Source organism: Thalassophryne amazonica, chromosome 19 (genome assembly GCF_902500255.1).
Source record: "Thalassophryne amazonica chromosome 19, fThaAma1.1, whole genome shotgun sequence".
In the NCBI taxonomy this organism is placed as follows: Eukaryota; Metazoa; Chordata; class Actinopteri; order Batrachoidiformes; family Batrachoididae; genus Thalassophryne; species Thalassophryne amazonica.
In genome coordinates, this window is record NC_047121.1 from 10,696,073 (window position 1) to 10,709,548 (window position 13,476).

Sequence of the window (13,476 nt, forward strand, 5' to 3'; positions counted from 1 at the left end):
CGGATCTGCGCTGTTCAAGCTGCTGAGCTGAGGCGTCCTGCAGCTGCTGTTCAGCGCAGCTCCTAAAACCATTACAATACATTTATATATATTATATTTTTACACAATTATCCTTTATTGACCGAGTTTCACTCATGAAGTCAGTGGTGTGGGCACACATCTCTCTGTGTGGGTGTGACTGTGAGCGGCACAGCGCGGGTCATTATAATCTCATTATTTTAAGGTGCAAATAAAAAAAAAAAAATCCCCAGTCTTGTCGAACAATTTTAATCACTAACGACAAGTATTTTTACTAGACATTGGTCTAGCAGTGGAAAATATCAACTAGACATAAGTGAATGAGTTAATGGTCCGTGTCATCGGGCGACACGGCAGGAAACATACAGCTATTTATCATCCAAATATCACGGCCAAAGTGACAAGAAGAACCAAAACCGCTTACTTATGGAAGGAAATATTGTCTCCCTTGTTCCTCCGTTTGTGGCTTTGACAACATGCGCAGCTTTCCGGCATATTCCACCTGTTTCTTGAACTTCTATGCGCGCAAATCACTAACTTGCCCGGAATTAAAATGGTGACCACGCCTCCTTACTGACAGGATTTACTTAGTGGTTTTCATTATGCTTTTGTTCTTATTTTGAAAGTTCACTAAGTGGACTGATATGTTAAACGTGGTGCGAATTTACTGAACAAGTAGTAGACTTTTTTTTTTTTTTGTATATTGTTCTGCCACTTTTAATTACAAATTCATCTGCACACCGCCTGAGTTTTCATTATCCTTCATTTGTTTGGCATTTTTTGTTGAAAATTTAGCAGGTGAACACTGCTAACACTTTAGCAGGTGAACACTGCTAACAGCGCCTTGGGGCAACTGTTTGTTGTGATTTGGCGCTATATAAAAAAAAAATTGATTGATTGGGTGTGTTTAAAACAATATTATGGTGCTCTTAATTCATAATGTGAAGTAAAACAGAGCATGCCATGTAAAAGAAACAGTTTTATTTTTGCTTAATAAACTGTACTGTGGTCAAGACTATTTCTATTTAATTTCTTTTGTCTGTATTAGCATATTTGATATTGGAGTAATCCAGAAGTAATTGAAAGTAATCAAATTACATTACTTTAATATTATGGTACTTGGATTACGTTACTGATTACATTTTTCAACAGGTAACTAGTAACTGTATCGGAATACATTTTTAAAGTAACCCTTCCAACCCTGGAGCTGAGTTTCTGCTTCAGGGTGGCTCATAACTGACGGCTGATTTAAAACAGTTCTGCAGAACACAGTGGGTCTAAATCCATCTACAGCGTAACACTGAGTCAACTCTTGGATTGCAGTTGCTGCTGAAGATCTTGGCTAGCTATTAGTTTTTTTTTCCCTACGCTGCAGAGTGTACAGGAAAAATACAGATGACTGGGTGAATGTGCATCCAAAGTGTACATAATGAGGTTGAACTGATTAGTTTGTGGCTAATTTTACTGCACCAGATGAATCCAAAAAGCAACTGTTTAGCCTGCAAAATACATGCAACAGATGGAGCTGCCACCTGCTGGATGGTTAGTGGATGTGCACAGTCCATGGCACACTCCTATGGAGCAAACTACTGAGGATTTCTGGTAATAATGACTTCACCCCACCTTCCCATATATAACTGCCCCACCTGAATAATAAGGCATTTATCAATCAGCTGTTCTACATGCATGACACGGTTTTCATGGAGGCAGAAGATGAATTATTTTGCAGCTTCTGTGAGCTGACCATGATTCACATTCATAAATATGGTGAGAAATCAGACCCACGTTTTACCCTAAATGTTGCTAAATAAATTAAAGATTGTACTGTCCAAGTGGTAATAATATCATCAATTAAAATAAATATAGTTGGCGCTTGTGCATTGTTTGTGCTACACTGCAGCTCTGCAACATAGAAACAACAGATTTGTGCTGTTCCCCTTTTTCTTGCAGTCAGTCATTCACTGTATTACAGCATTCAGATTTAATGGAATTGTCAACCGTTCTATCTTTTTCGTGCCAGTTTGCTGTGTAGTGAAAGCAAGTCCTCAGGTTGTGGTCACAAGCCTCACATATCTGCTTCCAAAAGCAGTTTAAAAAATGGAATTTTAATCATGAGATATGTGAAGGCGCAGCTCCACTGCTTTGGTTCTAGTTTTATGACTGTACATCAAGCAGATTTTGCCAGAAGAGGGAGGTGCAGCACGCAAACAGCTCCACCCACGGCCGCGTGCACAGTGACTGGGACTTACAAACTAACAGACTTCACAGTCGATTGATTGTTTGTTCCGACATCTTAACTAAAGGAACTGCAGAAAGTGTCTTACGTGCACAGCATCACTTACCTCCATGAGTTCAAACAGTAGACTCGGTTCGATGGCAATGGTGAGGTCGTACTGGGCAGGATTTGTACTTGCAATGGAGGAAAAGAAGGAGTCCCTGATGGCACAAGCACCTTCCACTGCCTCCTGCAGTCCTGGACGGTTCCACCCTGAACTGCTTTTGATCCAGCCGCTCCTGAACAAGGTCTCCCCTTCTGCAGAAAGAGTTACCTTGTTGGGTTCCTCATTACAAAGCAATTGTTAGCTGTTAGCATCAAGGAGCTTTAAGGGACCGTGTTACCACCACGTACTGTCGTGTCCTGGTGCATGCAGGTAGACCTCTTCAGCTAGGTGTGGCAAGATCGGCGCTATGGATCTCGTAATGCCGTCCAGAATTTCCTCCAAGGTTGTCTGACACGATCGTCGACCCAACGAGTCCACCGGATCGCAGTACATCCTGAGTGGCAGAAGGAAATTTAAAGGAAAAGATGAAGACGGCAAAGTAAAGCCACAGTGTCACGTGGAAAGTGTTCAGTTTTTGTTTGCAGGTCGACAAACTCAAACCTGTCTTTAATGATACTGAAGTAAAAGCTAGAGAGGTCTCTGGTAATGAAAGCTTGGAGGGTACGGATGACTCTGCTGACATCAAAATCACTGTAGGCGTCCGTCACCTGAGGACACGGACACACACACACACACACACACACACACACACACACACACACACACACACACACACACACACACACACACACACACACACACACACACACACACACACACACACACACACACACACACACACACACACACACAGCATCAGGTAAGGCATAGCGGGCCCAACCCCCTCCGGGATCATGAGCTTTCCTCTAGATGAAAAAGCTGATTTTGCTGACTGCAGCCGAGGACCCTGTCATTGTTTTGATGTCACAGCTGATTTTGGTGTGAAATCATCATCAGTACACCGCACAAACACAGGGAGAACATACACTGCAAAAAAGGGTGTCTAAAACCAAGCTCAATCTGAGGGAAACCATGTGGCTGCACGGACAGTTAATTTCACCAGAAACAAGCATGGCGAACACTTACAATAAGAAGTTAACTCTTAAAACAAGAGAACCTAAAGATTTTGTTTGGTTTTTTTGTTTATATAATTTTTTTGTTCTTACCAAGATAAAAGAAAACCCAAAAACTTTAGATTTAGAAGTGTTTGATAATTTATCTTGTTTTTAGGGTTAATTTCTTATTTTGTCACAAATCACGATGGCAACAGGAGCCTTTCTTACATACAACACGGGGCGTTAGTTCCACGAGCGCAACACTGACGAGTCCTTCGGTGATTCAGTGGGTTTTGCGTGTCTCTAACTCTGAACTCACCTTCATGCTGTACTCGCGGAGGAGGTGTAACATGTACTGGTCAATGTAGTACATCTGTTTGGGGTCAAGAGCCTGAGCACGTGGGTCAAAACCCTGCAGGTTACCAAGCATGAACTTTAGAGTATTCCTCAACTGGAGAAGAACAAAAGAGACAAACACAACAAAACAGAATTAGAAATACAGAGAGTCAAAGACAGACAAATCTATGGGCTAAAAATGAGGCAGTCTGACACAGTTCAAGCCGGACTCCTTCACTGTCTGTCTCCATTTAAGTGGCAGATTTAGAACAGTTCAGTCCAAAAAGCAAAAGGTGCTTTAAAAGACAATTTAAATAAAACAACAGAGAACAAACGTCTCACTTTTTTAATCACTGCTGTCATATTAAAATGCTGTTAGAAAACAAGGCTCAGAATCATGAATCTGTTTCAAGTCCACACTTTAACATAATGACCAGGGTCCGTCGAGCCTGGTCCAGCAGGAACCAGTCACTGGGAGCTAAACAGGTCCCAGTGACTGGGATGGAGGCCCCGAGGGGCCACACAGGTACCTTGTTGATACGGTCTCTGGCAGAGTTGAGGGCAGTGGGACCAATCTGAATCTCAGTGAAGATGTTTGACTCTGCAACCCACCAACGTAGCACATCTGCCCCGTACGCTGGCAGACTGCCATCCTGACAAACACCAGACACATTAACAAATAATAAAAAAAAAGCTTTGGGCTAGTACATGATGAAATAAATAAATAGCAGCAGCTTGGAGGATTTCTAAGCAGGTAAAACACGAGCTGATCTGAAATGCTTTAGACGCTGATGTTAATTAGTGGAGCAGCTTAACTAAAATTTCCATAACAATTGTTCATTTTGTGATAAAAACATCAAATTTGGCACACACATTCTAAATTAACTAGTGTTTATTTTCATGTATTGAGCCATCCTGGAGCTGACCTCTAATGAGCTACAGGGAATTCCATAAAGAATTACACAGGGGTCAAGAATTTAAAATTCTCCAATCATGTTGAATACTACACCACATTATTTGTCTGATCATAATTATTCCAAAAAGGTATAGTTTGGACCATCTATGACTGAATGTTCTGGAGTTATGAGGTAAAAACTGCAAAAATGGTGACAAAGGTCAGTTTCAGTTTGTACAGGAGTCAAAAATTAAAGTTGCTTCAATTTTGGTAAAAATGATGCAATTTATTGGTTAATAGCATTTTAAAAACGAATAGTTTGCACCATCTGTCATGCTTCGTTATCATGTTATAGGGTAACATATGAGGTCTGTTAGAAAAGTATCCGACCTTTTTATTTTTTGCAAAAACCATATGGATTTGAATCACGTGTGATTGCATCAGCCAAGCTTGAACCTTCGTGCGCATTCGTGAGTTTTTTTCACGCCTGTCGGTTGCGTCCTTTGCCTGTGAGCAGGCTTTGTGTGAGCAGTGGTCTACCCCTCTCGTCGGATTTTTATTGCGAATAAATGTCTGAACGATTTGGAGCTTTGCTGCATCAATTTTTTCCAGAAACTGTGAGAGACCTCCAGCTGGACACCATTCGGAAAATTCAGATGGCTTTCAGGGACCATTTTATGGGGATTACACAGATTAAGGAGTGCTCCAGCCGGTTTAAAGACCACCCACAGCATCTGAGAGCGCGGCGCACTCCGAGCGCCGATCGACAGGCTGACACAACCAGATCATTTCCAAAGTGAAGGCTTTGTTGATCCGGGATGTCGTCTGACTTCCACAAAAAAGGCATAAGGCGTGGACATCAGCACTTTTTCTGCACATTCCACTGTTACAGGAGTTTTTTTTCATGGAAAAACAAAACCACTTCCGTGCTGGTCTCACAGGACGGCTTTGAGATGGATTTCAGACGGCTGTCGGTGGCTTTTTAGTCGTGTGACTATCCGAGAAATTGTGCATGAGCTGGACATGCCCCAACATGTCCTGTGAGGCTTCATCAAGGCGTTGCTTTGCGCCATGCAGCTCCGCCGCGACGCGCGGAATTCCTCCGCTCCTCTTTCCATGACAAAAACTCCTGTAACAGTGGAATGTGCCGTTCATTTCTAAACTGGACGCTGTGTTTTATCCGGGATATCATCTGACTAGCACAGGAATTGTGGAAGACGTGGACATCACTTTTTCGGCACATTGAGAGAGACATGCAGAGGAATTCTGCGCGTCGCGGCGGAGACGCATGGCGCAAAGCAACGCCGTGATGAAGCCTCACAGGACATGTTGGGGCATGTCCAGCTCATGCACAATTTCTCGGATAGTCACACGACTAAAAAGCCACCGACAGCCGTCTGAAATCCATCTCAAAGCCGTCCTGTGAGACCAACACGGAGGTGGTTTTTTCCGCGCCATGAACGGCACGGTGGTGCATCCCTCCGCTTCTTTTTCCATGAAAAAAAAAAAACTGTAACAGTGGAATGTGCCGAAAAAGTGCTGATGTCCACGCCTTATGCCTTTTTTGTGGAAGTTTTCAGCGGGGTTTCAGCCTGTCGATCGGCGCTCGGAGTGCGCCGCGCTCTCAGATGCTGTGGGCGGTCTTTAAACCGGCTGGAGCACTCCTTAATCTGTGTAATCCCCATAAAATGGTCCCTGAAAGCCATCTGAATTTTCTGAATGGTGTCCACCTGGAGGTCTCTCACAGTTTCTGGAAAAAATTGATGCAGCAAAGCTCCAAATCGTTCAGATATTTATTCACAATAAAAATCCGACAAGAGGGGTAGACCACTGCTCACACAAAACCTGCTCACAGGCAAATGACGCAACCGACAGGCGTGAAAAAACTCATGCATGCGCACGAAGGTTCAAGCTTGGCTGATGCAATCACACGTGATTCAAATCCATATGGTTTTTGAAAAAAATAAAAAGGTCCGATACTTTTCTAACAGACCTCATATGTCACATGTCATAGAATCCAATGGACGTCGAACTTGTTTGACCTTTACTTTGGAGACCAAACATTTACCACAGTCAAAACTATTCCATTTATTAATCCTTTTATTTCAACCAATGATTTGCGTCACTTTTTACCAAAATTGGAGCAACTTTAACTTTTGACCCCTGTACAAACTGAAACTGACCTTTGTCACCATTTTTGTTGTTTTTACTCCAGAATGTTCAGTCATAGATAGTCCAAACTATACCTTTTTGGAATTATGTTTTCAACATGATTGGAGCATTTTTAAATTTTGACCCGTGTAATTCTGTGACCCCAGTAGCTCATTAGAGGTCAACTCCAGGATGGCCCTACAGCTGAAAATAAACATTAGTTAATTTAGAATATGTGTGCCAAATTTGATGTTTTTATCATAAAATGCACAACTGTTTTGCTACACCGCCCCACTAAATGAAACCTGTTGGTCATACGTGACCAAGTACATAGCATGTGTCAAACATTTCACCTTCTCCCCGTTGATGACCGTATCAGGATCAACAACGTTTCCCAGAGACTTTGACATCTTCTCTCCCTTCTCACTGACAGCAAAGCCATGAACCACCAGAGACCTGCAGGCGAACAAAAACCATAATTAGAGTCAACGCCACCAACAGCAGAATACAGTGAAATCCAAACAACAAAACTATTTGCATCAGGTTTCGCATTTTTTGCCCCCCATGTTACACTAAGATATGATTTCAACCAAGCCCCAACATCCAGTTGTGAAAAATGAAGCCATCGTGGAAGAGCCAAAACCTACAGTTCCTTGACTGGCAACTTGACACTGGCTCCAAAAGTAACTCAGTCCCCACAGACCCCCATGTTAAATGTTCAACTTCACAGGAGAAATAAACATGTTTTCAGCTTGGTACAAAAAAATAGTTTAGGGGCGCGGTCGCTTTGGGTCCAGGCAGCCACCCACTAGCAATAGCTGCTAGCTCCCATGGAGTCAACCACATCTGCCCTTTCTGAGCATTTTATTATAAAAATCTGAGATAACATGGCTTGTTGTGCAGCTAATTGTACTAAGGGACCATCCAAGAAGTTGGTGCTCTGGTATGAGTGAAATTTTAGTAATTATTTAATTACTATGTTAGCACCATGAACCCTAATCAGGGGGTACTAATACCATGGAAATATTAACTCCATGGTTACTCTACAGTTACTGGGGCAATAAGCTGATCTTATTCTTTAACACCAGCATATAAGACACCCACTATAAGAACAGTCAGCAAAAATATGTCTCAGTCTCAGCTATCTTAGTAGCCGTGAGACAGGCTGGTCTTTCCCCATGATCCACCTCTTGGGAAGCAGGAGAAATCAGGCAATGCCAAAACAGGGACATGCAAAACCATCTCAGTCCAGCTTCAAACCTGCTCTTCAGAAAACCCTACGGGTGGACGTCACAGAGGGACTGTCCAGTGTACAACTTGAAATTATTTACACACTGTCCAAATACAGTAAGTATAATGTTCTGGGTCTACCTTTTGATACCATGAATCACAACAAACTGTAGGATTTAGGACGAGATCAGGAGTGTCGTTCTGGTAGAATATCTACTTAGATCACAGAAACTTACAGGGACACTCTTAAATCAAAATAAAATGTCTTAAATCAAATTATTGCTGCAGTTACAGATGGCAAAATGTGGATCCTCCCCAGATGAGATTCAAACTTCTTCAAACCTGTGGGTCAGGTCACGGTGGGTTTGTCCAGTGTATTATACAGTGATGGATTCTGAGAAGTTGACTAATAACCAATTCCACCAGTAGCCAATGAAAAGCCATTTATGGGTTCATCAAGAACAGACTTTTGTTTTGACCATTTCAAATGATGAAGTTTCAACAAATGCACCTCTTTAAACTTTTATCATTTCATCGTGCAGTTAAAATTTTCTTTTCTTCTTCTTCTGGATGTGTATTTTACAGCAGTTCATGAAGAAAGCTTCACATGATGTGAGGTGGGACACTGACTTGTACGGTGCTTTGTTTCTGGTGGCGACACTGGTGAGCAGGGAGGACTGAAACCATCCTCCAACCTGGTCCTTCCCCTCCACATACACATCGGCCCTGGAGTCCATCTCTGCAAGAGGAGCCGAGGAGCAGATTACAAAGGCGACCAAAAAAAAAAAGGGGGGGGGGGGGGAGGCAAGATTATTCATTCATACACTGACTCCATCTGTGCATTTCCTAAACCTGCTTATTCCAATTAAAGGTTCATCCCACTGGTCATTGGGCAAGAGACGGGGTCCACCCTGGACATACTGCAGGGCCAACACAAACAAAGAGACCAAAAAATTTGTTTAAACTCCCACTAACACCTAAGGCCAATTTAAAGCCCCTAATTCACCTAACCGGCATGTCTTTGGAAGTGGGAAGAAACCGGAGCACCCAGAGGGAACCCATGCAAACACGAGGAGAATATGCAAACTCCACACAGAAAGGAGCAGCTGGGAAGCGATCCCAGCACCATCTCACTGTGAGGAAACACTGGTTAACCACTAAGACCTTCATTTGTGTTGATCATGAACATTCACTGCATTTTAATCAGTTTGTCCTCCTTATATGTAGTTTAATAAAATGAGTTAAACAACAATAGCATTTTTGTTTGTTTTTGAGGTTATCGTCTTTAAGTTGGAGGGACGGACTCATTCAGTCACTCACTTGATTTGTATTGGATTTATTTTCTAGCCACAACCTGCAGGAGGACACTGACACTGTACTCTCTTACATTAAGAACTGTGTTGACACTGTCACCGTCAACAAAAGGGTCAGGGTTTTTCCGAACCAGAAGCCCTGGATGAACAGTGTAGTCCAGTCCCTATTAAAAAGCTGCAACACCACCTTTAAATCAGGGGACAGGGCCCTGTACAGCACGGCCAGGTCTGATCTGAAAAGAGGCATCAGGGAGACCAAGGCTGCCTACAAGAAAAAGATAGAGGACCACTTCACTGTGAATGACCCCAGAATGATGTGGCAGGGAATAAATCATATAACCAACTACAGAAGCAGCAACCCAGGAAATGCTAGGTCTGACGCCTCGCTGGCAGAGGAGCTGAAACGCGTCTTTGCCCGCTTCGAAGCAGACAGACCAGCAGCAACTCCACACCTACCACCCTCCAGCACTAGCACGCTAACACTTCAGGAACACGAAGTGAGACGTGTGCTGTAGGCGGTGAACCCCAGGATGGCGGCCGGCCCCGATGGTGTACCTGGAAAGGTACTCAAAGCGTGTGCTGACCAGCTGGCTGGAGTTTTCACCTGCATCTTTAGCCTGTCCCTGTCGCAGACCACCATTCCACTCTGCCTCAAATCCTCCACCATCATTCCAGTCAGCAGTAGAGAGTATAAATGACTACAGGCCTGTTGCACTTACGCCTGTGATCATGAAGTGCTTTGAAAGACTGGTCTCTCAGCACATCAGGGCCTGTCTGCCTCCCATTCTGGACCCCCACCAGTTTGCCTACAGGGCAAACCGCTCCACAGAGAATGCTATCACCACAGCGCTCCACACCGTGCTGAGCCACCTGGAGTACCAGGGGAGCTATGTGAGGATGCTCTTCCTGGACTTCAGCTCAGCCTTCAACCACATTATCCCAGAGATCCTGGTCCAGAAACTGACACATCTGGGCATCTCCACCACCATCTGCCAGTGGATCAAGGACTTCCTCACAAACCACCCACAGTCTGTGAAACTTAGCCCCCACCTTTCCTCCACCATCACACTCAGCACCGGTTCCCCTCAAGGCTGTGCACTGAGCCCCCTCCTGTTCAACTTTTACATGCACGACTGTTCTCCGACCCATCCCACAAACACCATCAGAAAGTCTGCGGATGATACCACCATGATTGGGCTTATCTCAGGGGGGGATGAGACCGACTACAGAGACGAGGTAAATCGACTGACAGTGTGGTGTTCAGCTAACAACCTGCTGCTGAACACTACAAAAACAAAAGAAATAATCCTGGACTTCAGGATAGGCAGGGCTGACCGAGCTCCGCTCTACGTCCAAGGGGACTGTGTGGAAAGGGTCAGCTCCATCAGGTTCCTGGGAGTGCAGCTCTCTGACAGCCTCTCCTGGACTGCCAACACCACAGTGGTGGTGAAGAAAGCCCAGCAGTAACTCCACTTCCTGATGGTCTCCTCCAGAAACAATCTGGAGGAGAAGCTACTGGTGTTGTTCTACAGAGCCACCATCGAGAGCATCCTGACGTACTGCATCACAGCGTGGTACAGGGGGTGCTCAGCAGCAGACAGGAGAGCGCTGCAGAGGGTGATCAAAACAGCCCAGGGGATCACTGGTTGCTCTCTGCCCAGCCTGGAAGACATTGCCAGCTCTCGCTACCTCAGCAAAGACACATCCCACTCCAGCAACCACCTGTTTGACCTACTACCCTCCGGCCGACGGTATAGGTCATTCAAAATTAGGACAAACAGACTCAGGGACAGCTTTCTCTCTAGAGCGATCTGCATTTTCAAGTTTCTTGTGCAATATCTGTACCCATGTGCAATATTTCCCGTGCAATATTATTCTACAGTTGTACATAATTCTCATTTTACTTACATCTTTTATTTGGCTAACAATTACTCGCACCTCGGAAAAGCACCTTTTGGAGTTGCACTCAAATCTCGTTGCAATGCAAATTACAATGACAATAAAGGCGATTCTGATTGTATAGGGTGCATGCCGGGGACTTCTACCAAATCCAAGGAATCAAAATCTAATTAATTCCAGCAGGCAGACAAAGTGGAGTTAAAGCCCCCCCCCAGTAAATGGGTAGTTGTTTTAATAATCAGACAAACATCAAAGGAACAGTTATCAGCCACGCCCACTGTCATCCCGAGTCCATGCACAGATAAAACAAGCCAACAGGAAAAAATGTGCAGTTTGGACAAATCCTGAGAAAAGAAGAAAGTGTGACAGGGTTCTGCCAAGAACAAGAAGCCCAGAGCCAGAGCCAGAGCCATGCCATGGGACACCGTTCACCACGAACTCCGGATTAACACCCAGCAGGTGTAAAGAAGAAGAAGGAGTGTGATGAATCCTCATCTGGTAGTAACCAGTTAAACAGAGTCAACCCTTGTGTTTAAAAATCAACTCAGGCTGAAATTACATTTCCAAAGAGCAATTAAAGGCAGCAAGAAAAAGTAGCATCAGCGCGAGCCAGAAGGAAGAACCAATAAAGTACGAGACAGCGATGTTAGCAAAAAAAAAAAAAAGCCCACAGACAGTTGGCTAAACAACCTGTGACGAGAGGTTTACGGAGCGGAGCGGGAAGCCAGCTGAGACGAGACTCAGGCTCCTCCGAGTCGTCCTCATTCCACTCTGGAAACAACAGCAACAGTGTAAATCATCCACCGTCCTGGAACCTCAACGTGCACAGCAGGACACATTCAGAACTATGTGCCGCCACAGCAGCAGCATTTGTGTTGAAAAAAATAAATAAATAAAAGCGCTGACCAAGTTCTTTTTGCAGAGGCGAGGGAGTTACGACACAAAACATAAAAAAGATCATTATCTGATTATTGCAGTTACCGGATTATTAATGTGTTCACGTAAACGCCATAGAGTAATAAGATTTATCAGAGTAAGGCTGTTACTGGATTATGAGAAATTGATAGCCACACCTTGGTTTTTGATCACAACAGTGCATCCATAAAGTATTCAGAGGGCTTCAGTTTTAAACATTTTATGTTACAGCCTTATTCCAAAATAAAGTAAATTATTTCCCTGAAAATTCTACTCACAAAACCCCATAATGACAACAGGTAAAAAGTTTTGTTTTTCTGAAACTTGTGCAAATTTAATCAAAATAAAACTCTTAAGAAATCACGCATAAATAAGTATTCACACCCTTTGCTCAATACTCTGTTGATGCACCTTTGCCAGAAATTACAGCCTCAAGTCTTCTTGAATATGATGCCACAAGCTTGGTGCACCTATCTTTGGGGGGGTTTTGCACATTCCTCTTTGCAGCATCTCTCAAGCTCCATCAGGTTGGATGGGAAGCGTTGATGCACAGCCATTTTCAGATCTCTCCAGAGATGTTCAATCAGATTCAGGTCGGGGCTCTGGCTGGGCCACTCAAGGACATTCACAGAGTCGTCCTGAAGCCACTCCTTTGGGTCATTGCACTGCTGAAAGGTCAAGAGTGCTCTGGAGCAGGTGTTCATCCAGGATGTCTCTCTGCATTGCTGCATTCATCTTTCACTCAATCCTGACTACGAGGTCTGTGAGAAAACTATCCAACCTTTTTATTTTTTTCAAAAAATTATATGGATTTGAATCATGTGCACTTGCATCAGACAAGCTTGAACCTTCGTGCACATGCGTGAGTTTTTTCACGCCTGTCGGTTGCGTCATTCGCCTGTGGGCAGGCTTTGAGTGAGCACTGGTCCACCCCCCTCGTTGGATTTTTATTGTCAGGGAAATGGCTGAGAGGCTGCCACTTTGCTCCATGAATTTTTTTTCAGAAACAGCCAGTTGGAAACCATTCGAAAGATTCAGATGGATTTCGGTGAAGATTCTGTCGGCATCACACGGATTAAGGAGTGTTAAAACCTTTTTAAAGACGGCCCACAGCGGCGGAGGGTGTGCGGCGCACCGAGCGGTCATCGACAGGCTGGAACGACCAGATCATTTCTAAACTGAACGCTGTGTTGATCCGAGACATCGTGTGACTACCACAGAAATGGCAAGAGAGCTGGACATAGCACTTTTGTGGCACATTCCACTGTTACAGGAGATTTTGTAATGAAAGATGTGCAGAGGATTTCGCGCGTCGGCACAGAGCCGCTCATTGCGCGCAAAAA

General features: G+C 44.1%; 1 protein-coding gene across 1 annotated transcript in view; it reads right to left on the reverse strand.

Annotated features, from left to right (window-relative positions):
* Positions 1–13,476, reverse strand: part of iars2 (isoleucyl-tRNA synthetase 2, mitochondrial) — a 49,977-nt gene that overhangs the window by 11,675 nt on the left and 24,826 nt on the right. The window contains 7 exon segments of the mRNA XM_034195172.1: positions 2,361–2,551; positions 2,648–2,793; positions 2,901–3,007; positions 3,714–3,845; positions 4,261–4,383; positions 7,130–7,232; positions 8,637–8,745. Coding sequence (XP_034051063.1) covers positions 2,361–2,551; positions 2,648–2,793; positions 2,901–3,007; positions 3,714–3,845; positions 4,261–4,383; positions 7,130–7,232; positions 8,637–8,745 — 911 coding nt within the window.